General features: G+C 38.7%; 1 protein-coding gene across 24 annotated transcripts in view; it reads right to left on the bottom strand.

Annotated features, from left to right (window-relative positions):
• DST (dystonin) overlaps positions 1-25,746 on the bottom strand; it is a 439,342-nt gene that overhangs the window by 154,780 nt on the left and 258,816 nt on the right. For 22 of the 24 annotated variants that reach the window (XM_046639567.1, XM_046639575.1, XM_046639568.1 and 19 more), the window contains 18 exons: positions 16,913-17,025; positions 16,711-16,817; positions 14,417-14,536; positions 12,255-12,350; positions 12,036-12,163; positions 8,474-8,567; positions 8,012-8,166; positions 6,513-6,975; positions 6,299-6,427; positions 6,068-6,145; positions 5,818-5,979; positions 5,624-5,728; positions 3,171-3,266; positions 2,454-2,579; positions 1,667-1,819; positions 1,325-1,479; positions 990-1,116; positions 75-258 (listed from right to left, as the gene is read on the bottom strand). In XM_046639567.1, the coding sequence (XP_046495523.1) occupies positions 75-258; positions 990-1,116; positions 1,325-1,479; positions 1,667-1,819; positions 2,454-2,579; positions 3,171-3,266; positions 5,624-5,728; positions 5,818-5,979; positions 6,068-6,145; positions 6,299-6,427; positions 6,513-6,975; positions 8,012-8,166; positions 8,474-8,567; positions 12,036-12,163; positions 12,255-12,350; positions 14,417-14,536; positions 16,711-16,817; positions 16,913-17,025 (2,591 nt within the window). Of the gene's footprint in view, positions 1-74; positions 259-989; positions 1,117-1,324; positions 1,480-1,666; positions 1,820-2,453; positions 2,580-3,170; positions 3,267-5,623; positions 5,729-5,817; positions 5,980-6,067; positions 6,146-6,298; positions 6,428-6,512; positions 6,976-8,011; positions 8,167-8,473; positions 8,568-8,684; positions 9,297-12,035; positions 12,164-12,254; positions 12,351-14,416; positions 14,537-16,710; positions 16,818-16,912; positions 17,026-25,746 lie in introns of those variants that run through there. The other 2 variants (XM_046639581.1, XM_046639589.1) reach the window with 2 other exon arrangements.

The raw sequence follows: 25,746 nt of genomic DNA, 5'->3' as shown, positions 1-25,746 counted from the left end.
ACTCCCACTGAGAACAGAAAATTCCAGGACTAAACATCTACGGGGAAAAAAAGACAACGATTCGCATGCTTTACCTCTTTCTGCAGATTTAAGAAGTTCTTGATAATACTGCTTACATACATTAACTTCCTTTTCCAGCTGTGTTATATCTGAGCCTGAAAATATTTGTGATTCCTGGCTATCTTCCAGAAAATCTTCAAAACGAGATTGTAGATTACTCAGAACTTGCTGATGTTCACCAGGCAACATTGTCTTTATCTAAAGAAGACCAACGATCCATGTAATTAAGTGATTATAGTACTAAGAGCTAAATTTAAATGGGACAGATCTCGAGTTAGATCTCATGGTTCACGCCAGTTCATATTAGAGTCATAAATAGAGGAACCACTTGAAATTAATTTTTTTCTTCATTGACAATTTCAGGTTTTAAAAGACAAGGGAAAACAAGAACATAAAATTCAAGAAAGGAAATCAAACTATATCCATCTCTGTAAGTCCAAACACTATGTCCTGTCTCCCTATCAAAAAGTAATGAGCACTGGGGGCTCGCCCCGTGGCCGAGTGGTTAAGTTCGCGCGCTCCGCTGCAGGCGGCCCAGTGTTTCGTTGGTTCGAATCCTGGGCGCGGACATGGCACTGCTCATCAGACCACGCTGAGGCAGCGTCCCACATGCCACAACTAGAAGAACCCACAACGAAGAATACACAACTATGTGCCGGGGGGCTTTGGGGAGAAAAAGGAAAAAATAAAAATCTTTAAAAAAAAAAAGTAATGAGCACTGAATGAAATACGTGATTTCTAGATTTCCACAATTCTTAGACAGTGCCTTGTATACAGTAGGCATATAACAAATATTCCTTGACTGAATTAATATGAGCATGGATCTGCTGGGCTCCATCCTATTTTAAAGCAAATATAAACTCTACCCCTCATGACGAGGTGCCTCACAGTTTTGGACAGACGAGGCTGACGTGTGGATTTATACTTACTGAAGCCACATTGCTAGCTCGAATTCTATCAATTTCATTGATGAGATAATGCCAGGATACTACACTCTTCATGTTTATGTGAGACTCATGCCAAAGAGTCAGGACACTCTGATACTGTTGCTCAATTCTGAAATATATGAAAGAAAACTCAAGATTAAGCCTTTGCACTCCCTCTGAAAACACGCTACAGTTTTTCTTTCTGTTTGTGAACTATCCCATGTTTATTAGTTCTAGATCCTTCTGATTCTGTGGGCCTTGACAAAGAATTGATTGTTTCCTTAACCTTCAGAGAGCCTCCCAAACCAGCTCTATGTATTTAGCTAATGCACACAAACCTGTTTGCAAAGTCGACAGCTTCTTTGTTTGGTGGAGGAACTGTGAAGCACACAGATGGGACCATCGCCTCGTTCCCAGTAGGGCTGATGACCTTCCATTTAGCACGATGAGAGTTGTTGGCCAAAACACATTCATCATCTTTGTAAATGGTTATCTGGTTTTAAATCAAGAACAGAAAAACCAAATGAGGTCGCTATTGACTAATCTTTTTCCATAGCCAATCTTGGGAATTTTTGGTTTTTTTGAGGTAGGAAATTTTACCACTAGTAAGCAATGTAACCTCATTTTTAAAATACATGAACAATGGCACAAACTGGTCTATTTCTGGGGGTTACAAGTACCTCAATTTGTCTGTAGTCACAGATGGCTTTGATCGGAATAGAAGTTTTGAGTGGACAGTCAGGATTCCTTGGCTTCAGCTGAATTATTGTTTTTGCTCTCCCCATCAGGCTTGCTACTGTGCTTTTATACTGCAGAAGTTCTTCTTTCTCTTCCTAAGCAACAAACAAGATGGATTTTAAAAAGTAAAAGACTTGTACTCTCTGTTCTTTTAGGGCTTTACACACACGGAACTTCATTAGAAAGATCTTCCCTGACCCTGTGGTCTAACCTGTCAACCCTTCCCCACACCCTCTGGCATCTCTCTTCCCTTGTTTGTTTGGTTGTTCTTTCCTCCTTGGTATTCACCACTATCAAACGTGCTACATATATTTCACTATTTATCACGTCTATTGTCTACTCCCCCACAGTGTGTAAGCACCAGGAGGGTGGGGATTCTTGTCTGTTCTGTCCACTGTTCTATCTCCAGCACCTAAAACAGCACCTGAGACACAGAACGTGCTTAACACATATCTTTGAAATGAACGACTAAACACACCACACACACACACATACACAGAACACTGTCGAAGCATGTTAAAATATCAAGGCAGTCACATAAAAAACGCTTTTGTCATATCTGAGACCAAAAAATACTACAACGGAATGTTTAAATGCTTGACAGAGTGAGGTGGAAATATCAAGAGTACCAACAAAAGATACAGTTCTGCACATATAACAATATAGTAAAACACTAATCTGATCCCTATCACACATTCCGATGGAATGCACAGGTTTTCGCATGCGTACCATCGATTCCTGCACAAGGTCTTCCAGCTTGTGAATGCTGCTGGATCTATCACAGCTGTACTTCCGCTGAATGGCATCTTTCAGATTCCTTAAGTAATCAGTAGCTTCTTTGGCATCATTGAAAAACTATGGAAAGATGAAAACCGGCAGTTAAAATATATGAAGTGCCCTGTAAAGCACAGGCTTGGCAAGCTGTGTGTACCTCTCATAAGTGAGAACAGAAGAAAATCACAAGACAACTTAAGAGCCACATCCCTCCTGTAACCAAACAACTATTGAACTTGGACGACTGCGAATGGATGCTCAGCGTCCAGTGCTCACGTCTGTGTCGTGTTTGGCCCTGTGTTATTTTGATTGAAGGTCTATTTTACTGTAGGGTCCAAACAATTTTTAAGTAGGCGTAAAATTCCAAGAATATTTTAAAACTTCTGAAGAATAAAGAGCTCTCTGTAATGAAATATTTCTTTATTAAGAGACACATTTATAAAACAAAGATTTTCTGACACTTTAAGAGGTTGTAAAGGATCTCCTCCTTAAGAGAATGCTTCAATCTATCCCATAGGACATACAGCCCAGATAGCCTACAAAGAAAACGTTTCAGTTTGTTTCACCTGAACAATACATACATGTATCTTAACAATAAATATGAAGGTGTTTTCTGTAAAGTCAGTCACAACCACAATACCATCTCCTGGCATCGTGATTCCATTCACATACCTCGAAATAGGCGGTATTCTCCTTGATGTGCTGCTCCACACACTGGCAGAGCTGTAAGACCCAGCTCCACTGCGTCTGCATGGCCGCTCGGTAGGCCTTAAAGGTAAAACACAGCCACCGTGACTGGCTGGAGAGTAACCGTGTGCATACACAACAATGCTTTAAAAGATGAAAGACTCTACTATCTAAACAGACGATGAGATTGTTTTCACAGAATAAGACTGGAGAAGCAGGGTAGCGAAATGTCCCTCCAATCTAAGAGTTCCAACTTGCACAGAGCCAGTCCTAAAAGTTCAACTACAAATTTATAAACCAGTCCGGTCAATTTCCTTGAAATTTTAAACTTCTTGAAATTTCTTCTTAAAATACAAGGAAAAAGCTAATGCTGGCTATTTTTACATGAAAAAAATATTTAAATTTGAAATGGATGCAAGCCATCCTTGCTACTTAGAAAACCAACCCCTTATTCCTTTCCCACTGCCCCTTACACCAACTTTGTGGAATCCTCAGACACGCCCACCTGCATGACACTTTCCATTCATTTTTCTTTTCTCTGAATTTTCCTATTACTGGGTCATAAAATACACCATCTGACACAAAAATAGATGGTTCTGTCGTTTTCTCTTTGTTTTTTGCTTCTAAAACTAGGCCAGAAGCTCTAGAGAAGGAGGTTTATGTGTTTGTTTTGTCCAGGGAAAGGTTTGGGGAGGGTGGAGAAGAGAGTGTGCAACCCCATATCAGGGTAATTCTGGAATTATTATAATACTAGGAATTTTTATTAAAAATATTTGTTTATTTGAATCTTTATTTTAAACAAAGTGTATTTTCATGAGGGCAAAAATATTATAGAAAGGACATCTACTTCATTAGGGAAACAAAAAACACTCTTTTATGTTTAAGATGCAATTCACGGACTTCCAGAAGAGGGAGCCCTGGATGCTTCAATGACTATCTTAAGTCGGCCTGTCACTCTTCCTCCTTTTGGAAAAGCTCATTCCTGCTGAGCTACGTTCTGGCAGCCTTTCTGAATGGAACGTACAACGCTGCACTGGAAATTGGGCAACATATCATGCTCATATTACCTGCTCCCTCAAATTAAGCTACTTTGAGAAAACTGGTCATGAAAGACACATCATTGTGCATTGTTAGATTATTAGTTTCTTTCTTCATTTAATATATGAAATAGTATTGATGATTAACTAAACGTTACCCATGTACCCACAAGACATTGGACAGGCCAATGGAATCATCAAGATGACTAAGGCTTAATTTATCCCTCAAGAAACTTTTAATTAGATTAATATTTCTACATAAAAGTAGTCAAAGTCACATTCACATTATCCAGTCCCATCAAAATTCGTAACCAACAGTCATATTTCCTAACAGTTTTCATCTGCACCATAAGGGAATACTCTACTTTTAGTTATCATCATAAAAAAGCACATCCAGACCTATCATTATTCTAATTTCCTTCCCCAGAGCTGCCACTACTCTCCTGTCTTTAACATTCCTATGTGGCATTTCATGTGGATACAAAACCATATTTTTATATGAAAGAAGGCCAAATATAACATTTCCAAAACTTCCTGAGGTGTAGAATTTTACTGATCTTTCTTGTCATGACGATTTCAGTGAACAAAGACTAAGAGACACCCCTCCTCAACTGTGTTGTTTGAAGCACGTCACATTTTAAGCACAGCTTCATCTTTTTTCTCTGGCAATAGACCAAATTTGCTCGTGTTTGAGCTTCTCACTCACTTACATAACCCCCTTTCACAAGTAGAAAGTCACTAACTCTAACTAGTATATATTAGGCCTGAAAATTTAACACACCACCGCCACCACACAGGCAACCTGATGAATCCCACGTCAGTTCTCCATTTCTGGACTTGAAATGTATGTGCTATACCATGAGGCCTTGCTAGGATGTTGTTCCAATCCACCTCACAAAGCCACATCATGAACGAAATCAGTAAATAGCAATAACAAATACTTCTTGAGAACATACCATGTACCACGAACTGAACTAAGCAGTAAGAGCACATTGTTCTCGTTCTCACTACAACTCTATGGGTCACAAGCAATTTCCCCCATTTTAGGTAGGTGAATGAGGCTTAGCAAGGTTACATTGCTGGTGCAAGTCACAGAGTCAGAAAGAAATAAAACATCAGAGCTTGTAAAGTCAAGGGCCTTCCTATTTACTGTAATACATCTCTTCACCCACAGGGCCTGACAAAGGTCCCTTTATTCTAAGTGATGGGCGGGTGACACACTTAGAAAGAGCAAGAGAACTGAAAGCGAGAATCAGTGATTTCTCAGAAACATTATTTTTGAGACAAGCTGTAATAAGAGTTTGATAATTTGTCTTTTTCAATTTATCAGGAATAAAAGAATCTGAAGAGTAATAATCAAGCGTCAATATTCAGCCATGACTGTTACACTTTCTGATTTACCTCAATAGTTAGTCGGGCTGGGTGATTCTCCAGAAGCAGCTGCTCTGCTATCTCCTGAACTGATTTAATATTTTCTTCTTTTTGATCAAGTTCTCTCATTAATTCCTAATTTAACAAAGAATTAAGAAGCGAGTTAGAAAAAGATCCAAACTTAAAAGACAACTTTGGCACTCAGTGACAGAGGCTGTCCTTACCGCGTGGTAATCTTTTTTCCGAGCTATGTTGGTATTTCTTTCACTCCAGTCATAAGCAACTTCCTCCTCTTCTTTTTCATTCAACCAAATAAGTTCACTAGTTGCACGAGTTACAAAATTATGGAGTGTGTCAAGGTGCCGCTCCTGATTCCTGGATGTATTCTTCATGAGGAAAATCATTATAAGAATCATGTCTTTGCCAAATAGAGATAAGGGAAACAGAAAGTTTAAAAAAAAACAAAAAGCTTACCAAGAGTTTTGCATACTGACTCTCCAATCTGTGCAACTTTTCTGCATAAGTTAGTTTAAGAGGTGCCGTCATTTGGATCTATAAGATGGGATAAAAAGACATCAGGGTTAGGAATCTTAAGGAATCCTGACTCATATTCAATGTAGCTACTATTTTGTTACGAAGTCTTTATATGAAGAAAAAGCAACAGTAAGCTAAAATAAAATATATTCAGATTTTAAATTCACATACCTCACTGATTTTAGCTTCTTTAAGGCTAGATTCAAATTCTTCAATAGCTCGGTGAACATTCTTATGGTTTTCTAAATGGCTTTCAACACTTGGCAAATCTGATCCCCATTCGGTGCGGTCCAGCTGCACCTTTAAACAGGAAGACACTAGGTTTAAAAAAGAAACTGACAGCAATAAAGGCTGAAACTTTCAGGTAAAGCAAACATTTTTTTACCTGCATCTCATCAACCCAGTTCAAAAGATCCTGAACAAATTTCATGTTGACTTCCTCTTCTGTTAAATTCTGATCCAGCAAAGAAGACTTTAGAAGGGGCTTTCGGATCTGCATCAACTTCAGAGTTTGCAAAGAATTTGTCTCTACTCCTGAACTGAAATTTGGAACTAATCCTGATGGGAAACCAGGCGTGTAAGCCGGCGTGACGGAGGGAGTCAGGCGGGAAGTCAGACCTGATGACAGGCCCGATGTCACACTAGAAGGGGTTAGGGAAGGCGTTAAACTCTGGGTCAGTCCTGAGCTCAGATTGGGGTTTAAAGTCTGTGCAAATCCTGAGTTTAAACTTTGAGTAATTCCTGATATCATGAGCTTCGTCTGCTCTGTCGTCAACAGGCGTCCTTTGCTGTACACTGAGGAACATTCATTCCTTAAGGCCATAATTTCATCACGTAGCTTTGCAACCCTGAAAGGGATAAACCAAAATATAAAAGGCATTTTTCACAAAGAGTGACCCCTAATGTAAACTATGGACTTTTTAGTTAATACTAATGTATCGATATTGGCTTATCAAATGTAACAAATTTATCACACTAATGCAAGATGTTAATAATGGAGGACGGGGGTGGTAAAGGGCCATATGGGAACTCTGTACTTTCCACTTAATTTTTCTGTAAACTTGCTCAAAAACATAATGTCCATCAAAAAAAGTCACATATTGATGAAATTTTGCATCACAATTATTTTTACTGAATGTTATGCTATAAGCACTTTCCATATTACCACACAGTCTTCATAACTATCATTTACAATGAACATAATTACTACACTACATTGTGATCATTTTCCTATTATTTGACAGGTAGGGTATTTCAAATTTTTGTTACTATAAAATATTTCTGATATGAACAAAAGCATTTTTTCTATATTTATTTGTATATTTTCTATATTTAGAATTACTATAGATTCCTGAAAGTGGAGTTATTGGGTCAAAGCATCTTTTGTAATTTTTGTTTCATATATGTATCACATATATATTTATATATTTACATATATATTATATATAGTATAAAACCTGAAGCCCTCCCCCAACCCACTTCTCAGAGATACAGATTTTTATATAAATGTAGTTTTTCCAACATTTTGTTATGAACACTTTCATGACGAGATAAACAGAAAACTGAAAAGTTGAGTTAAAAAAGACACTTTTCTAATATTTTTCCTTTTTCAAATGTCAAACATGAATATTTTAACTCTAAGTATATTAGTTGCTAGAGTATTAAATGTTATATGTATCACAAAATATTTTTTTCTATTACTTGTCTTTGAAGAACAAATACCTATTTACACCAAAATATACCAGAATTAATGTGACACACATTTTCAACTGAAAAGAGAACAAGAAATATATTTCATAAAACTGTCACTCTCTACATTCCTATCGTGAGTGCCCATGAAACAGTTACACGAAAAGACAGGGGCTGGATAAGCAGCACTCTTACCTCTGGACCAACTGATCTGCCTGGTAGTATTTTCCATCAATAAGAATCTGTACGTCAATTACATGCTGGCGCAAAAGGTTCTCACATTCAAGTATATACCCAGCAATTTCTGCTTCATTCTGAAACTGCACCCCTGATTCTAATCTTTTAGAATCCTGTATTTTAAAAGAATCAACATTAATTCTGTGAAACAAGTTTCAAATCTAGCCTCAAACATGAAACTCGAAACAGTGGAACAGGGTCTACTTGGGTTTTCTCTGTTTTCCCTTTTGGTTTAAAAATAGGTTTTCCCTTGCTCAACCACCCCTCAAGAGAGCAAAGAGTGACGATAATCTTCAACAAACTTTAAGTTTTGGTAGACAACACTACCGAGAATCGACCAAAAGTTATGCAAAACTTTTAGTACATGCAAACGCTCAGACCCATCTGCGACAACCTCAATGGCTCCTGAAAGGAACTTACAGCCTGGAGAGCATTTCGGGCAAGCATCAGTTTGTCTTCACAGATGACACTGTCCCTCTGAACTCGATTGGCAATCTGCTGCAACATTTCCAACCTAAAAGAAGGGACATAATGAAATAAAGTCTCTCCCTTTGAAGTCACAGAGTTCCCCAGCCCTGAAAACTGCTGCCCACCCAAAGTAAAACACGAGCCCACACCAACAGTTCAATACCTGTGTCCATCAAAGGATTCATTGCCGAAGCTGATGCAGGAGTTGATCAGGGTCGGACCACAATTAACCGAGAGAAAATTTTCATTGGCATCAAGACTGGTTCGGGTGCTCAGAGTGTTACTGAACACGGAGTCGCTGCTGTGGTAACTGTAACTACTACTGTGCATGTTTACTCCCGAAATGATGTTCTTTCTTTGACCGTTAAAAGTAGACTGAAACTCAGAAGGGCTGCAAAAGGTTCTACTTCTACCGGTGCAAAGTGGCAGCTGAATGTTACAGCTGTAATGGCTCCTTAAATACGCTCCAACATGCATATTCAACACATGACAAATAATATGCTGATAACTATGCAGAAGAATCTCGCCTAAAGCCACGCGTTTGCTAGCTGAGGTTTGCCTTTTGCAGCTCGTATTAAAACCCTGCAAGTACGGACAGGGCAGGCTGATCGGGGCGTCACTGAAGAATACCTGCCAAATATTTTCACCAAGAGTCATCCAATTGCAACCATCTAAAAAACAACTCAGATGCCTCACCAAAGCCCAGGTACGATTAGTAAAAGTTACTCTGGCAATACCAATCATCAGCTAAAAGAACACAAATATTCAATCATAGCCTGATTTTTGTCAACGTCCCGGTCTGTACTGAAAACACAAGGTTTAAAAGCTGGCGCTTAGAAATAAGCAACTAAGTTCAATGAGAAACAAAGGACATTTCCATTTTAACCGCCATGTCGTTTGTTTATAAGGTTAAATTATTTGGAAAATCATCCATTTACCATTCTTGGTATGATGTGCTCTCAGGAATGTTACTTCTAATCTTATTACAGTTACTTTATATTTTTAAAAGCCAAAGAGCTAAGCAGAATATCGATGCAAAGCTTGCAGATGTAATTCATCTGTGCTTGTTTTTCCTTCTATAGGTTACTATCTGGCATAAGAACATTGGCTCTTTCTCATTTGTCTTTTGGACACTCCCATGCCACATAGCTATTATTTACAATTAACAGTTAATGCCAAAAAACTTGTTGTGTCAAGAAAAATGAAGGCATTTACCCAACCAAGCTCCTAAATATTTTCCTGCTCCAACACTACCAAGCCAAACTGTCGCTTCTCCATCCAAAGGTAGATATTTTTCTTTTTGGAAGACAAGAAAGGGGAAATTTGCGAGTGCCATGTCAAATATAGTCAGTAAACGGAAAAACTCAAATCAGTAATAGCAGCACCTAACATTTGTTAAGCAATTATTATGTGTCAGGAAATTAATCATTTTACGTACATGACCTCATCTCTGAGTGAGAAGCACCAAATGTGGTACATACTATCACATCCCATTTACAAACGAGGAAAGCAAGGCTTAGGGAGGTTAATGAAGTTGTCTAAGATTACATGGCATGCAGGTTGAGCTAATAATCTAATCCAGGACTGACTGGCTCCTGGACCTTGAACTCTGACTCTGACCTACTGCCTTTTTATTAACATAGATGAAACGCCAGCTACTCTTCTTTTTCTTTTTTAATTTTTTTTTATTAAAGATTGGCACCTGAGCTATCATCTCGTGGCAACCTTTTGTTTTTCCTCTTCTCCCCAAAGCACCTCCAGTACATAGTTGTATAGTCTAATTCTAGGTCCTTCTGGTTCTGCTACGTGGGACGCCACTTCAGCATGGCTTGATGAGCGGTGCTAGATCTATACCCACGATCCGAACCGGTGAAACCCTGGGCCGCTAGAGTGGAGCATGTGAACTTAATCATTCGGCCATGGGGCCAGCCCCCCCAGCTACTTGTCTGATGACTAAAAATCCACTCTGTAGCCTTTCTGTGGCATGCTTTTCTGTTACTTCAAATGACTAGCTTAGTATCTCATTTTAATCATCTAGAATTACCTCCTCCATAGAAATCCATCTCGGGTATTTCAAGCTTGTTTGGGATCTAGAGCCAGTTATGCAGATATAATATGATGCTTTAACAAGACTGCAATCAGTAATTTAATAAAGGACTGACAAGTTAGACTTGCTCTCATATCTTCAACACATTATTTCACATTCCAACCATGTTGCAGTCACGTGTGGGGCACTAGCACATGAGTACACTGAGCATCTCTATGTATGCACACCTGACCTGGCGCTGCGTCAAGCACCGGCAACACAAGGGACAGCAAAGACAAGAGTTTGTCTCCATATTCTTGGAACTCGTAACCATAGAACAGGCAGTCCCTAGTCAAACGATGGCAGAAATAAATATAAAATTACAACTGAGATAAGTGTTATGAAGGAACAATGCATGTAAATACGAGAGTTATAAGCAAGACATCTGAACTAGCCTGAGAGATCATGGAAAGATTCTTGAGGAAGTAACACTGGAGCTGAGATCTGAGAATGATTAGGAGTAAAGAGAGATAAGGAGGGTGAAATAAACCTCCCTGCCAAAGGAACAGATGGTGCAAAGATCCTGTGTATGGAGGAGGGCGGGACCTTGGCACACGAGAGCTCCTGAGAGATAGCCAGTGTGGCTACACTACAGACAGCAGGGAGGGTGTGGTGTGAGAAGGCCTGAGAAGCGCCTGACCACACAGGCCTTACACTGAAGGCCCAGCCCCTCTGGAGCTCACAGCTAATGAGGAACAGAGACCACAATTCCCATGAACCACGAGTCAGGCTGGGAGGTAAGGATTATGTGGAGACGAATCCACTCAACAAACGTCTCCTGAGGACTAAGCAGTACTTTCCCAGGCAACTGGGTGTAGTGGGAGGACCAGAATGATAAGGAGTCGGTGATGACTTCATGGAATAAACGCATTTGTAGAAGTGGAGTAGAAAGGGAACTTGATCTGACATTTACTGAGTGTTTTCTAGATGCCATCTCGCTGCCCTTTAAATGGAGGCTGACTGGGTTGGTTCCCATTGCCACACGGAAAGCAGGCCATAGCCAAAAATGTAACAAGAAACAAAATAAGTTAACTATTGAACTATGTAGGAGCTTTTGGATCCACGCCCTGGTGTCTTAAAAGCCAGTTTAGGAAATTCTCACATAATTTTGATCGACTTTAAACCTGTAACCACCTTCTCAGATGAGACTTCACATGCCAACCCAGCCTATCAGGTCCTGTTAAACATCACTTCACTAATTTACTCCTCAAACTTCTTGGGAGAGTTTCCAGATAAGAAAATGGAGGATCAGAAAGACTAAGTGACTTTACCCAAGATCAGAGAGCCAAGGAAATGGAAAAAGCAAATGTTGGTGTCTTGTCTGCCTGGCTCCAAAGCTCAAGTTCTTCCCATGAGCACACAGAGCCCCTCCCGCCTGCTCCCCCTCCCCAACCTCGATACCCCTGGCAGAAACCATCTCTGGCCCACCTTTCTACTTCTGGACGAAGTGCCTTCTCCCTCTCGAGCATGGCAATAATGAGCTTCCCCCACTCTTTTTCTATGTCATTTGGATGATAACCTTGAAGGAGTTTGATGCGTCCAAATTCTATCCAAATCTTGAGAAAACAAAAAAATTTAATATGAAGCAAAGATGTAAAAAAAAAAATAAATATTATGCCTGACAAGACAAAGGTAATCTCTGCTTACCTCTAACAATTTATATAGGCGTTTAATTTTTGATTTTTCTGCCTCCTTTGGTGGAATTTCTGTTTCTTTAAACTGTAAATACTGATTATAAAGTGCCTAGAATGAAATGGAAAATAAATGAAGGGCCAAACTTCACAGACTGTGTTCATCATCACACAACGTTACCACTTCAAATGCTATTTACTGTGTCGCATGCATTCAGTGGAATTTCTTTATAAAACTGACACTCAGGGACAGTACCGCTTCCCAGCTAGCTGGTGACCGGGTTATATATGATCTGTTCAGGGTGTAAGTATTGATGGGAGCCATGATTCAGTAAGTGCCACACAGGGATCTGGATAATCATAAACCATGGCAAGTCTTTACTACAGTTCCACTAAAAATCTCTCATCATGCAAACAAGAAAACGCATCCTTTAAAAGAGGCACTTTTCCAAATGGTGCACTTTAGCTTTAAGTTTTGGGAAAAATAATCTGATATAATTCCCATAAAGGAAAAAGAAAAAACCTGTTCTCTTCTACATCATGGATCTATCCTTGAAAACAGAATTCTTATCAGATAGATAGGGCTAAAATTTGATTTCAATGCCCCATAGGGCAAGTTAAACAGATTAATAAACAAAGACAGATACTCTTGCTTGCTGCTGTTATTATAGAAGTTTCCACCATAAAATTAAATTATCTAGTTTGCAGATATAAATTTGAGAATCTCTTAAATATAATTTATTATATTTACTCAAAAGGAGCTTCATAAAAATTATGTAGCTGAACATCTCCACATCTAGTAAGTGTTTACTAATTATTTCATCTCAATTCATGCTGTTTTTTAAAAAGTCCCCATAAATCTCCAGGCAGACACATTTCTGAAGTCTTGCTGGCTAATGAAATTACTGACATTTCCCCATGATATACTCCCTTTCCCATATTAGGTCCTGTCCTAGGCACCGGCAAGTAATCTGTGCAGTCACTCAAACTTCTTCTAAAACTTCAATAATGTACATAAATCAGAAGCCAATACAAATTTACCCAATTGTCTGAACAACAGGAATCCATTTGCAAATAAGTTGAAATCTGAAAATTGTTTTGAACTCAAAATGCAATTGTTTCAAGACATCTATCAGTAAAATAAGCACAGAAATGCATTATGTGCTAAACACAGTTCATGCTAGATGTGGTGACAGAAAGGAAAACCTTTCTTGCCCTGGAAAGGTTTACATCCACATATGGAGACATCACACAAACAACTTTAAGAGCACTTAAAAAGCATCATAACAACACATGCCAAGCAACTTCATGCCAGGGACAAACTCCCCATGGCAATGTGAATATGAGCTGTTCCACAGACGTTCTGTGCAGACGCATAAGCACAATGAATAGCTTCAACAGGGCCCACCCTGGGTTATTATAGTTTTAGTGATCCCAGTTTGATCATGAAAATAAAGCCTACAATTCAAAGAATTAGACTATGTTGTTAATATTCACATTATCAATTTCTTGAAATAAAGCAGACTACTTTGCTATTACAAATCCAGATATACAAAATGAGACAAGTTTTCTTCAATAAGTTCATATAGCTATAATGTCTTTTATATTTCTATAATGTTTTGCCTCAAAGAGGTGGACCTGTTTTTAGGTAGTAGCTACTGTTTTACTAAATCATGAATTCATTTATACTGGAAGTCAAGTACGTATTTTTGAATTCATGGTGAAATATGGTATGTACCCGTTACTATACAAAAGAAGCCTCTGAAGTAGCTTTTAACAGAATGTGACCACAGGCACACACCCAACCACTGTCACACTTGTGCAAGCTTCCCAGAGCCCCTCCTGCCACAGCCATCTCTGGGGCTCAAAGGGTTTCCCAGGCACCGAAAGCAATTTAGCAACGTCAGTTCCAGAATCTCTCTCAATTTATACCTTAAACTCGCAACAATTCAAAGCTACAGGACTATAAATGTCTTTAAGATGCTGTTGCTATTATGTTTTCATTATTAATGTTTACCTCCATTTTCTCCATGTAACAGGAGATGAGTAAATTAAAAAATTGCCTATTTATTAGTTGCTTGCCAAGGGCAATTTTTCCTGAACTTCTAAAGTTATTATACATTAATTAAAAGTTTACTAATCAGTTCAATCCTACTTAGCTTCTGCAGTGACACAGACCTTTAGTTCTACAGGATTATTCGGAAATGTTCTCTCTGACATTGTGGTCACATGGTGTCTGATCCACTGGATGAGGTAGTTCACCATATTCTGGTATTCAATCCATTTGACTTCAACATCCTGGAAGAATAAAATGACAGAAAAGGTCCATGTCTGCAGATAACAACATTCGTATCTGACATGACTTAGTCAGAGGTCATTTTGTGAATTTACATGTCTTTAATGATGGAGAGCACGAGCTAAATGTTTTCCTACTTTCCACCCAGTCCCAATCCTTCCCACATAAACAGCTTTAAAAACATGCTATCAACATTTGACGACTAAGACCAGCCTAACGAGAGCCAATTCTGATCCAGAGACTGTGGCTGCTGGAGCAGTGTGTTCAGAAGGCTTCTGTGGCTGCACCAAACGCAGCAGGAAAAAACAATGTGATCTGTTTGGGGTGTTTTCCAGGCACTTAAGAAGGGGGAGTAATAAACTTGCCATTAGCCAGGTTAGTTGCCATCTCTGCCAACCTTTTTAGATCTAAGTCCACTGAATACCTGAAACCTGAAGAGCTCTACAATATGTAGAAACTAGACAGGAATGAAAACTACAGGAAATGTACACAATGGGATTATTCAAGCACTCATTAAGCAAACTTTTCAAAAATGGGGCAAACTAGAAACTACAAGAACTGCTATGTTCAATTAACTATTTGACGAGTGCTTATTATATTGAAGGCACTGTGCTAAGTGTTGTATAATTTAAAATACTTTAAGATATGATACCTTTTATGAAAGAGCTACTGTCTACATGGGGAGGCAAGAGAGTCATAATATAAACAGTTAAGCAAAATGAAAACCAGTATTTAATTCAGTGTTGAAATAACTGAAATAGGGAGCATGCGCTAAGGGTTGAGATACGGATCAGGTAAGCATAACTTGGCCTCAAAACAGTCAGTAAAGGCTTCTTAGGAGAAGCAGTCCCTGTGCAGTGTCTAATGACCAGTAGACAATTACTGATGGAGGAGTGGGGGGGAATGGACTCTGAAACGGAAATGCCCTGGCTCCCAGCAGTTTGTGCTGGGACATTGTAGCTAAAAATATAGGTGAGCAGAACTAATATTATGCAGAATTTTGAACGTCAGGTTATCAGACTAGATTTAACCTTGCAAACTATATGTTGTCACTGAAAGTCTTGAAGCTAAAGACATCAGGTTTTAGGAAGATTAATTTGATGACAGTGTGCAGAACTGATGGGAAGAGAAAAATAACGGAGATGGAAAACCCTAAGAAAGCCACGATCCTAGTTCTAGTGCGAAGAGTAAGAGTCAGGGTTAGGGTGGAGGAAGCGAGAAGATAAAGTAAGCATGGCCAGAAGAAACGTGCTGCAGCAACGCTCACCACTGAAGCATGGCAGACACAAGAGGAGAGAGGAGCACGGGGGCCGGTTCCTCAGGGATCAAAGAGGATAAACTTCTAAGAGAAAGAACAAGAGGAAGGAAATGGAAATAAGTCTAGAACCAACGGCACACAGAGGTGAAGCAAGAGACCAGAAAAGCCAGCTCCCCAGGATGAGCTCCTAAATCTTCGAGTAAAACAGAAAAAAACGTATGTGCAAGGAGGAGAGGCGAAGCCGACAGTGAGGCGGATCAGCTCCAAATGCACCACACGTGCAGGGCTCCTGTTCTCTTCCAGAAACGCACAAGAACTTGTTAGCATGCCCACTACAACACGCACGACTGAACTGGTTACACAAACCTCTGGGAAACAGCGGGCTAACAAAAGCTCCAAGTGGTGTGTCAGAGACCTCGCTCTGCTTACGAACCAGCTCTGTTAATCTAGCAAAATCAAACAGCCTTCCTCGGGGGATCGCTCTTAAATCAGAAAAACAATACCTAGCCAACTTATCTCATGGGATTATACGAGTTAATAAACCTGAAAGTGATTTCCACAGTGAGATATCCTATACATATAGGAGGATATCAAATAGAGCAGTTGTACAACAGCAGTGAGTTAAAAATGAAAATCTCCAAAATTCAGTGGTTTACAGCTTTTACTTATAAAATGATACGTAACTCTGAACAGCCTACTTTATGAACAACACAAAACAAAATTTTTTTTAAGTTATACTTTAATTTTAATGGTGGTATGGTGCCATGAAAATGCATATAGTCTTGGTTTACCAAATAGCACATTAACTCAAATTCTTTAAAAAATACTCGATATTTAAATACTGTAAAAATTTCTATCAAAGAACTCAGCCAACAGGTCATTACCCATCAGCAGCTGTGTGGAAAAATCAGTACTCACGTTGGCACTGATGCCTTCGCCACCTTCCGGGACTTTGGGAAATGCATCATAGAGAGATGACACATACGTTATTACTGATTTTTCATCAGGTGAGGAGACATCGACATCTAAAAGCAGCAGCATAAGTTATTTCAAAATGTTGAGAGATTACCTCCGATCAGACACTCATGCCAGTCTACATCTAGTCAAGACAACAACTCACCTTCAGGATCCAGAAGTCTTATAACACCGATTTTTTCGGCTACATAAAAAGCGTGCTCTAAATTTGCAAGGTTGCTTTGAACAGCAACAGTATTCATGTCGATCAGGTCCGGCCTGGGAAAAAATTTACGCTGTTAGTTTTCTCACATGTCAATTCACATCATATTTACATGTGTATCTATTTACATAACAATTTCTGCAAATATTAATACTAAGCCTGTGTTGAAATATAGATTTTCATCGAAGATTTTAATATTCTTACTCCTCTCAGAAACTTTTGTGTGTCAAAACCAAGTACAGCAAGAAAACATAAAAATTTGAATATATATAACTTTCAACAAAGTCTACAAATTCCTCATAATCAGAATATATATGAATATCTGTCCCATTCAACCTCGTCAAGCTCCACTACTCCAATAGCATCCTTCCAATCCAACTAGCAGCCTCTCAATGTTTCTCCCCAAACACAAAAAGCTTACGCTTAGTCCAATGCCATGCTTACGGCATCCTCCACCCAGGATGCACCTTCCTGTCACTATTGTCTTCTCACTACTCATCCTCGAGAGCAGAGATCAAGCCCCGACTCCTCTGTGGAGCCCTCACTAATCTTTCCAGCTTTCATTTTTCTCTCTCTGTTTCCTGAACTCCTTATACTCCTGGGCCTGTGCCAATCAATTTGGCATTTAGAATAATCCTACTTCCTTGCCCTATTAATTCACTGTTTAATATGCATGCACATCTCATCTCTCCCAACGGGTCAACTCCAAGACAGCAAGAACCATGTATTAACAAATTTTCATATTTTACCCTTCTGCTGAGATAGAGTGGCATGTACTTAGTAGATATTCCATAACTATCTACAGATAAGTTGGTAAGTCGGTTGGTTAGTTAGTAATTGGGATCATAAATGAATAACTAAAATAAGCATTAGTTTATATCTTCAGAAGCATGCATGTAAACACACACACACTCTCTAGACCAGACTTCACCTCTTTCTAATTAGTGAGATTGACATGATACTCTAAACTTCAGGGATACTTGACACTAGCTCTATCTACATAAGACAAGAAAAGACTCTCAAATACTCCTTATATAGAATGTGGCAAATTGGTAGTTGGAATCTTAACTCAAGGCCAGAAGACTGTCAGGAAACTTATATCTCAAAAACAAAGCAATAAAACAATGCAGAAGCAAATGTGAAACAGTAAAGCCTTCAAAAAGAGTGGCACCCACCCTCAAAATCACTAAGAACCTGTTTATCAACTTCTAAGGAGAGGCTCTCTACAACCTCCACAGGCATTCTGGTTTGCCCAAAATAATCATTTGGGGATCAGTAGAAAGAGTGAAAGGCTCAGAAGTAAGTGCAGGAGGAATGAAATGCAAATTACTTTGAGTACCATTTGGAAGGCTGTTTACATGAGTGACTCTTTCAAAATACATCATTTAGGAAGGTAAACACATCATTTAGGAAGGTAAACAGCAATTGGTACTCTTATTTTTATCTGATGAGAAAGCAGACTTGCAAAGAAATCAACTTATAGTTTTATAGCACTTTGAAGTGTCCATAACCTTGAAACGCAGCTACGATTACCTACCAACGTTTCCCAGGAAATCCTTTACTGTTTTTCACATGCCACCAACATGATCACTGAAAAGCGATCCTTCTTTTATCATAGGAACAATAAACCCACTGACAACATACCTCTAAAAATAACATTTTTCATTCACATTTTGGAGAATCTGCCAACTTCAAGATTACTAAACAGGTGTGTATAACCGTCTAGACAAAAACAAATATCTACAGTTCAAAAAATAGTTTTTGTTTCCATGAAGTCCACACATTTTGAAGAAACAAAAACCAGGCTTTCTGAGTTTGCCAAATCTCCCAACAAGAAAGGGCATGTTGTTAGCGAACCCTGCCATTAGCAAAGAAAGTAAACATGAGTAATCCAGAGAGAATGAATAAAGTCATTGAAGAATCAAGTTTTTGACTAAGAGAATAAAATACAGAACTTCCTTCAGAATGACATAGTCCTTTCAGCACAAAAGCAGCTGCATAATACACTGAGGTTGGATAACTCACCACTTTTATCACGAATTTAACACTTTAATGGAACAAAAACTGCAATGGTTTTCCTCCATTAAAAGACTGCAGTAGACAAAGAGAATTCATTAAGCAAAAAGTGAAAAAGAAAAAAAAATTTTAAACCACTACAAAAAAGGAACAGCCTGCAAGTGTTCTGAATTCCCTCCCTCTTCTAGCTCATCTCCTCATCCCGTGCTCACTTTCAGTCTTTCATTCTCCTCAAAGAGGCACACGCTGTCTACCCTCCTGCTTTCCTCCTAGTCTCATGGGATAATATAACCTTTAAAAACTTCAGCTATTTTCCACATACAGAAGATTTTCATTTTCATTCCAAATGTCTCATTTCACTGTAACATCTCTTTTTTGTGGAACATTAACAGGAAATTTCATTCCCATCTTAGGTTTGCCTAACCAAAGTCTCTACTATACTGTAAGCGTGGAGAGGCGGGCAACCACATTCCTGTACCATAGTTGAGATAGTTGAGCACTAACTACTCTAATTTTCCTAGGTTCTGGAAACCCTTAAAAATCATATAATCCTATACCACCTAAAATAGTACATAGTAGTCTTTTTATGGAAAAGAGGCCATTCTGTTACTTGTGTTATTATTCTATTATAATGCAATCTTTTCTGAATGACTTAGTCATCATGAATAGTAATTTTTAAAATACATATTTATATCCCACTTTTTTCCATAAATGATTAAAAACAGCTTATGAAGAAATAACAACACAAGGAGATAACATAAATTTTAAATTGAAAGTATGAAATCAAGATAAGACCAAAAGATGAAATTGAAAGTGAGGCCAAAAAGCGTAAACCACTTACACCACTTATATGCATGCTCAGTGCCCTCAATTTGTCCCAAAACTGTAGGACAAAAAGGTATCAAACAAAATGGCTATTGCCATAAGACAAAATAATTTTGGATAAAAGTAATATTTATCTTTCATATGACACTCATCTTAAAAGAGCATTCTCCCTAGACAAAATAGACATATATCCACCTGTATATAGATATATATGTATATATGAATGGGCATTTATGCATACATAGGTATGTATGTGGATATATACATGTATACATAATATAAATATACCAATGCCGCCCACACCAATGGATAGCCAAACTAGTGGAACATTAAAATTGTACGAGAGATTTTTTCCAGTACAAACACCCCAAAGTAACTTTCCAGTCCTCCAACATTTTATTAATATATAGGCTCACAAGAGAATTAGATAGGATTTTGAGAGAAAATCTGACATATACAGTGTTATAAAGGGCTGAAGATTAGCACAAGAGACTACCTAAGGCTTCCACGTTATATCTCGCCACACACCAACAAGCTCAACTAGAAGGAACACAAGACAAAGTCAAAATACGTGGACAGAAAGTACTTAGCAATGGCCGTTGGGACATACTAGAGGAGCACTGTGAAATTAGCTAAGAGAAGAGTACGCTGTGCAGACACAAGAATGCTAGATCCTGAACCAAATATGTGACAATAGCTGAAAGGACAGATATAAGAAATACCAATAGTCAGAGCCCAAATCAAGAATTTTTTTTCAAAGTCTGAAAACACTGATTTAAATTCATAGAGTTTGCTCAATTATACTGGTTCTCAATTGCCACTTAGTAATTATTTATTGAGTGGATACAGACATAAGTTTTGGCTACTGGGGATCTGAACCCTCATCATGACTATGTTTGAGAAATTTCCCTTTTAAGTGTCATGATGGCAGGAGAGGAGCAGAGTCCACTTCTCAATACAAAACATTATCACATGGGGTTTTCCTTGCCTCTTTCCTTTGCTCAAGAAATGTCCACAGCATCCCTCACCCCCACATTTGACACGACCTGGTTAACTCAAATTCTTCCTAGAAGACTTGGTTCCACCATCATCTCCTCCAGGAAATGCTTTTCTCTGGTCCCAAATGCTCTCTCTACCTTTATTTCTGTATTCACCGCAATTTGATATAACTATGCATTTACCCGTCTCTCACATTAGACCGTGGGCCCCCTGAGGGCAGAGCCTGTGTTTTATCCACGTTTATTTATATCTTCAATATCTAGTATAATGCCCAGGACATGAAGGTTTGAGGAATGAATGGATAACAAAGGAATGAATCAGCTTTGGGGATTGGAAGGTATCACTGATTCATTACTTCTGGAGACATTTTCCATCCTACGTTTGTTCCTTTTCTTTTTTTATCACTAATTTCTACAGACAAAACCACCATCTCTGGCTTCCAATCAGGATTTCAAATCCTTGTCAAAATCCACATGGAACAGCATACAATGTCATAGCTCCTCCATAATCTAAACAAATGTGGATCTTTTTGAGGTTTCCTAAAGGCTTTTCTCTGCTGAAAACAATCTGGAAAATAGGTATGGGGTGAAAACAAGTAAGAGATACATTATAAAGTTTCAAAAAACATAAATTACTGCTTCTAGGTTCTGAATCTTCCCTTCTTATGCTCTCATGTGCCCTCAACGTTTAGTAAAGTTGCCAGTTGGCATGCCTTATAAAATAATCATCATAACAAAACAACAGGCATTAACGTATTGATACGTACTAAGCGGCAGGCAACACACTGAGGGCTGTAAAGGTATTATCTCCCTGAATCCTCTCAACGACCCTAAGCAGCAGGTTGTGTTATCACCCTGAATTTAAAGCTGAAAAAACCGAAGCTTAGGAAGTTTCATAACTCGAACAAGAGCCCAATCTGACAAGAGGCGGTCAGGATTTGAACCCAGGTCGCTCCCGATCCAAAGCCTGAGCAGCCTGTTACACTATGCTGCCATGACAACCCGAGAACTGACCAAACAGTAACATCTCACAAGAAGCTGAAAAACCAAAATAAAGAAAATACAGAAGAATTCATGCTTCTACTACTGAGGAAAATGATGATGATGACGGTAATACCCATAAAGAAACACAAGAAAGTGTGGGCAGGAGTGCATGTGTGTACTGGCATACTCAGAAAAATAAATTATAAGAAATAAGATGCAGTTTCAGGTTGTTACCAAAACAGTACTCCTCACTATTTATTATACCATTGTTTCCCACCCCGGGAGTGGTTTTAGGGCCCTGATCCAGACTGACCAGAATATAGACAAAGGCCTGGTCATCTGCATTTTAACAAGGGTCCCTCCGCCCAGGAATTCTGATCAGGCATGTTTGGGAACTAAACCATCTTAGAATTCCTCTTGTCTCTAATAAATCTTTCATTTTCTTTCAAAATTACCAACATTTTGTATTGACAAGAAAATCCACAGTACTAGCAGATAATTATGTACAAGACAACACAAAGCACATACTAACACAAGCATGCCCACTGCCTGAAACCTTCAGGAGGAGACGGCGAAGCTTTCCACTCTTTTCGAGTATTGATTTTTATTGTTTAAATCTAGAGGAAAAGAACACGTTTAGGATTGGGGATGGGAGGGCGGGTGGACATTACATGTTGGCTGAACTCGGAAATACCCTGTAAAATGATGAAGTCTGGAAAAGACAGCATTTGGTAACAGATTTTTTTTTTTTTTTTTTTTTTTGGTGAGGAAGATGGTCCCTGAGCTAACATCTGTGCCTTTCTTCCTCTACTTTGTATCTGGGACACCACCACAGCATGGTTTGATGAGCAGTGCATAAGTCCGCACATGGAATCCAAGTTCACAAACCTGGGCCACCTAAGTGGAGCACGTGAACTTAACCACTAGGCAACCAGGCCAGCCCCAGATATTTTTCTTTAATCAAAATCAAAAACCCCTTGGGACCAAACATAGATGCAAAAATTCTCAACAAAATTTTGGCAACCCGAATACAGCAATTCATCAAAAGGATCATACATCATGATCAAGTGGGATTCATACCAGGGACACAGGGATGGTTGAACATCCACAAATCAATCAACGTGATACACCACATCAACAAACTGAGGAATAAAAACCACATGATCATCTCAACAGATGCAGAGAAAGCATTTGACAAGATCCAACAGCTATTTATGATAAAAACTCTGAACAAAACGGGGATAGAAGGGAACTACCTCAACATAATAAAGGCCATATATGACAAACCCACAGCCAACATCATTCTCAATGGGCAAAAACTCAGCGCCATCCCCCTGAGAACAGAAATGAGACAAGGATGCCCTCTATCACCACTCTTATTTAACATAGTTCTGGAGGTCCTGGCCAGAGCAATCAGGCAAGAAAAAGGAATAAAAGGAATCCAAATGGGGAAGAATAAGTGAAACTCTCACTGTTTGCAAACGATATGATCTTATATTATAGAAAACCCCAAAGAATCCATTGGAAAATTTTTAGAAGTAATCAACAACTACAGCAAAGCTGCAGGGTATAAAATCGACTTACATAAAATCAGTAGCATTTCTATACTCTAATAATGAACCAACAGAAAAAGAACTCAAGAACACAGTACCATTCACAATAGCAACAAAAACAATAAAATACCTCGGGGTGAATTTAACTAAGGAAGTGAAAGACCTATACAATGAAAATTACAAGGCTTTTCTGAAAGAAATGGATGACGACATAAAAGAGATGGAAAGACACTCCACGCATATGGATTGGAAGGATAAACATAGTTAAAATGTCCATTCTACCTAAAGCAATCTACAGATTCAACACCAACCCAATCAGAATCCCAATGACATTCTTTACAGAAATAGAACAAAGAATCCTAAAATTCATACGGGGCAACAAAAGACCCTGAATTGCTAAAGCAATCCTGAGAAAAAAGAACACAGCTGGAGGCATCACAATCCCTGACTTCAAAACATACTACGAAGCTACAGTAATCAAAACAGCATGGTACTGGTACAAAAACAGGTGCACAGATCAATGGAACAGAATTGAAAGCCCAGAAATAAAACCACACATCTATGGACAGCTAATCTTCGACAAAGGAGCTGAGGGCATACAATGGAGAAAAGAAAGTCTTTTCAACAAATGGTGCTGGGAAAACTGGAAAGCCACATGTAAAAGAATGAAAATTGACCATTCTTTTTCACCATTCACCAAAATAAACTCAAAATGGATCAAAGACCTAAAGCTAAGACCTGAAATCATAAGGCTTCTAGAAGAAAATGTAGGCAGTACACTCTTTGACATCAGTATTAAAAGGATCTTTCCGGACACCATGTCTTCTCAGACAAGGGAAACAATAGAAAGAATAAACAAATGGGACTTCATCAGACTAAAGAGTTTCTTCAAGGCAAGGGAAAACAGGATTGAAACAAAAACACAACCCACTAACTGGGAAAAAATATTTGCAAGTAATACATCCGACAAAGGCTTAATATCCATAATATATAAAGAACTCACACAACTCAACAACAAAAAATTAAACAACCCGATCAAAAAATGGGCAGGAGATATGAACAGACATTTCTCCAAAGAAGATATACTGATGGCCAATAGGCACATGAAAAGATGTTCATCATCACCGATCATCAGGGAAATGCAAATCAAAACTACACTAAGATATCACCTTACACCCATTAGAATGATAAAAATAACTAAAACAAATAGTAACAAATGTTGGAGAGGTTGTGGAGAAAAAGGAACCCTCATACACTGCTGGTGGGAATGCAAACTGGTGCAGCCACTATGGAAAACAGTACAGAGATACCTCAAAAAATTAAAAATAGAAATACCATATGATACAGCTATTCCACTACTGGGTATCTATCCAGAGAGCTTGAAGTCAGCAATTCCAAGAGTCCCATGCACCCCAATGTTCATTGCAGCATTATTTACAATAGCCAAGACATGGAAGCAACCTAAGTGCCCATCAACAGACGAATGGATAAAGAAGATGTGATATATATATACAATGGAATACTACTCAGCCGTAAAAAAAGAACAAAATTGTCCCATTTGCAACAACATGGATGGACCTTGAGGGAATTATGTTAAGTGAAATAAGCCAGATAGAAAAGGACAATCTCTGTATGACTCCACTCATATGAGGAATTTAAACCTGTGGACAAAGAGAAGAGATTAGTGCCTACCAGGGGAAAGGGGGGGGTGGGGGGTGGGCACAAAGGGTGAAGGGTTGCACCTACAACACAACTGACAGACAATAATATAAACTGAAATTTCACAAGATTGTAACCTATCATTAACTCAATAAAAAATTTAAAAAAAGAAAAAAAAAAACACTTGGGACCAGCCCAGTCAGGTAGCAGTTAGGTTCGAGTGCTCCACTCTGGAATCCTGGGATTCACATCCCCGGAGCAGAGCTATACAGTGCTCATCAAGCTGTGCTGTGGCAGCATCCCACATACAAAATAGAGGAAGATTGCCATGGATGTTAGCTCAGGGACAATATTCCTCAAGCAAAAAGAAGAAGACTGGCAACAGATGTTAGCTCAGGGCCAATCTTCCTCACCAAAAAAGAAAAAAAAAACCTTAAAGTTTGTGATTTGAGATATCTAATCATCTGAAAGGACATTGAGCAACTTTTCTCAGATAAAAAAAATGTAGAAAGGTGGTCACCAGGGGCTGGGGGAGGGGGGAATGGGGAGTTATTGTTTAATGGGGACACAAATTTCAGTTTTCCAAGATGAAAAGAGGTTTTGAGATGCATGGTGGTGATGGTTGCAAACAAGGTGAATGTATTTAACATCAGTGACACTCTAAAATGGTTAAGATGATGAATTTTATGTTATGTATATTTTACCACAGTTTTTAAAACTTAATTTTTTTTTTTTAAGATTG

This window comes from Equus quagga, chromosome 15 (assembly GCF_021613505.1).
Source record: "Equus quagga isolate Etosha38 chromosome 15, UCLA_HA_Equagga_1.0, whole genome shotgun sequence".
In the NCBI taxonomy this organism is placed as follows: Eukaryota; Metazoa; Chordata; class Mammalia; order Perissodactyla; family Equidae; genus Equus; species Equus quagga.
The sequence above is the reverse complement of the archived record's forward strand: the minus strand, read 5'-3'. Positions and strand labels throughout refer to the sequence as shown.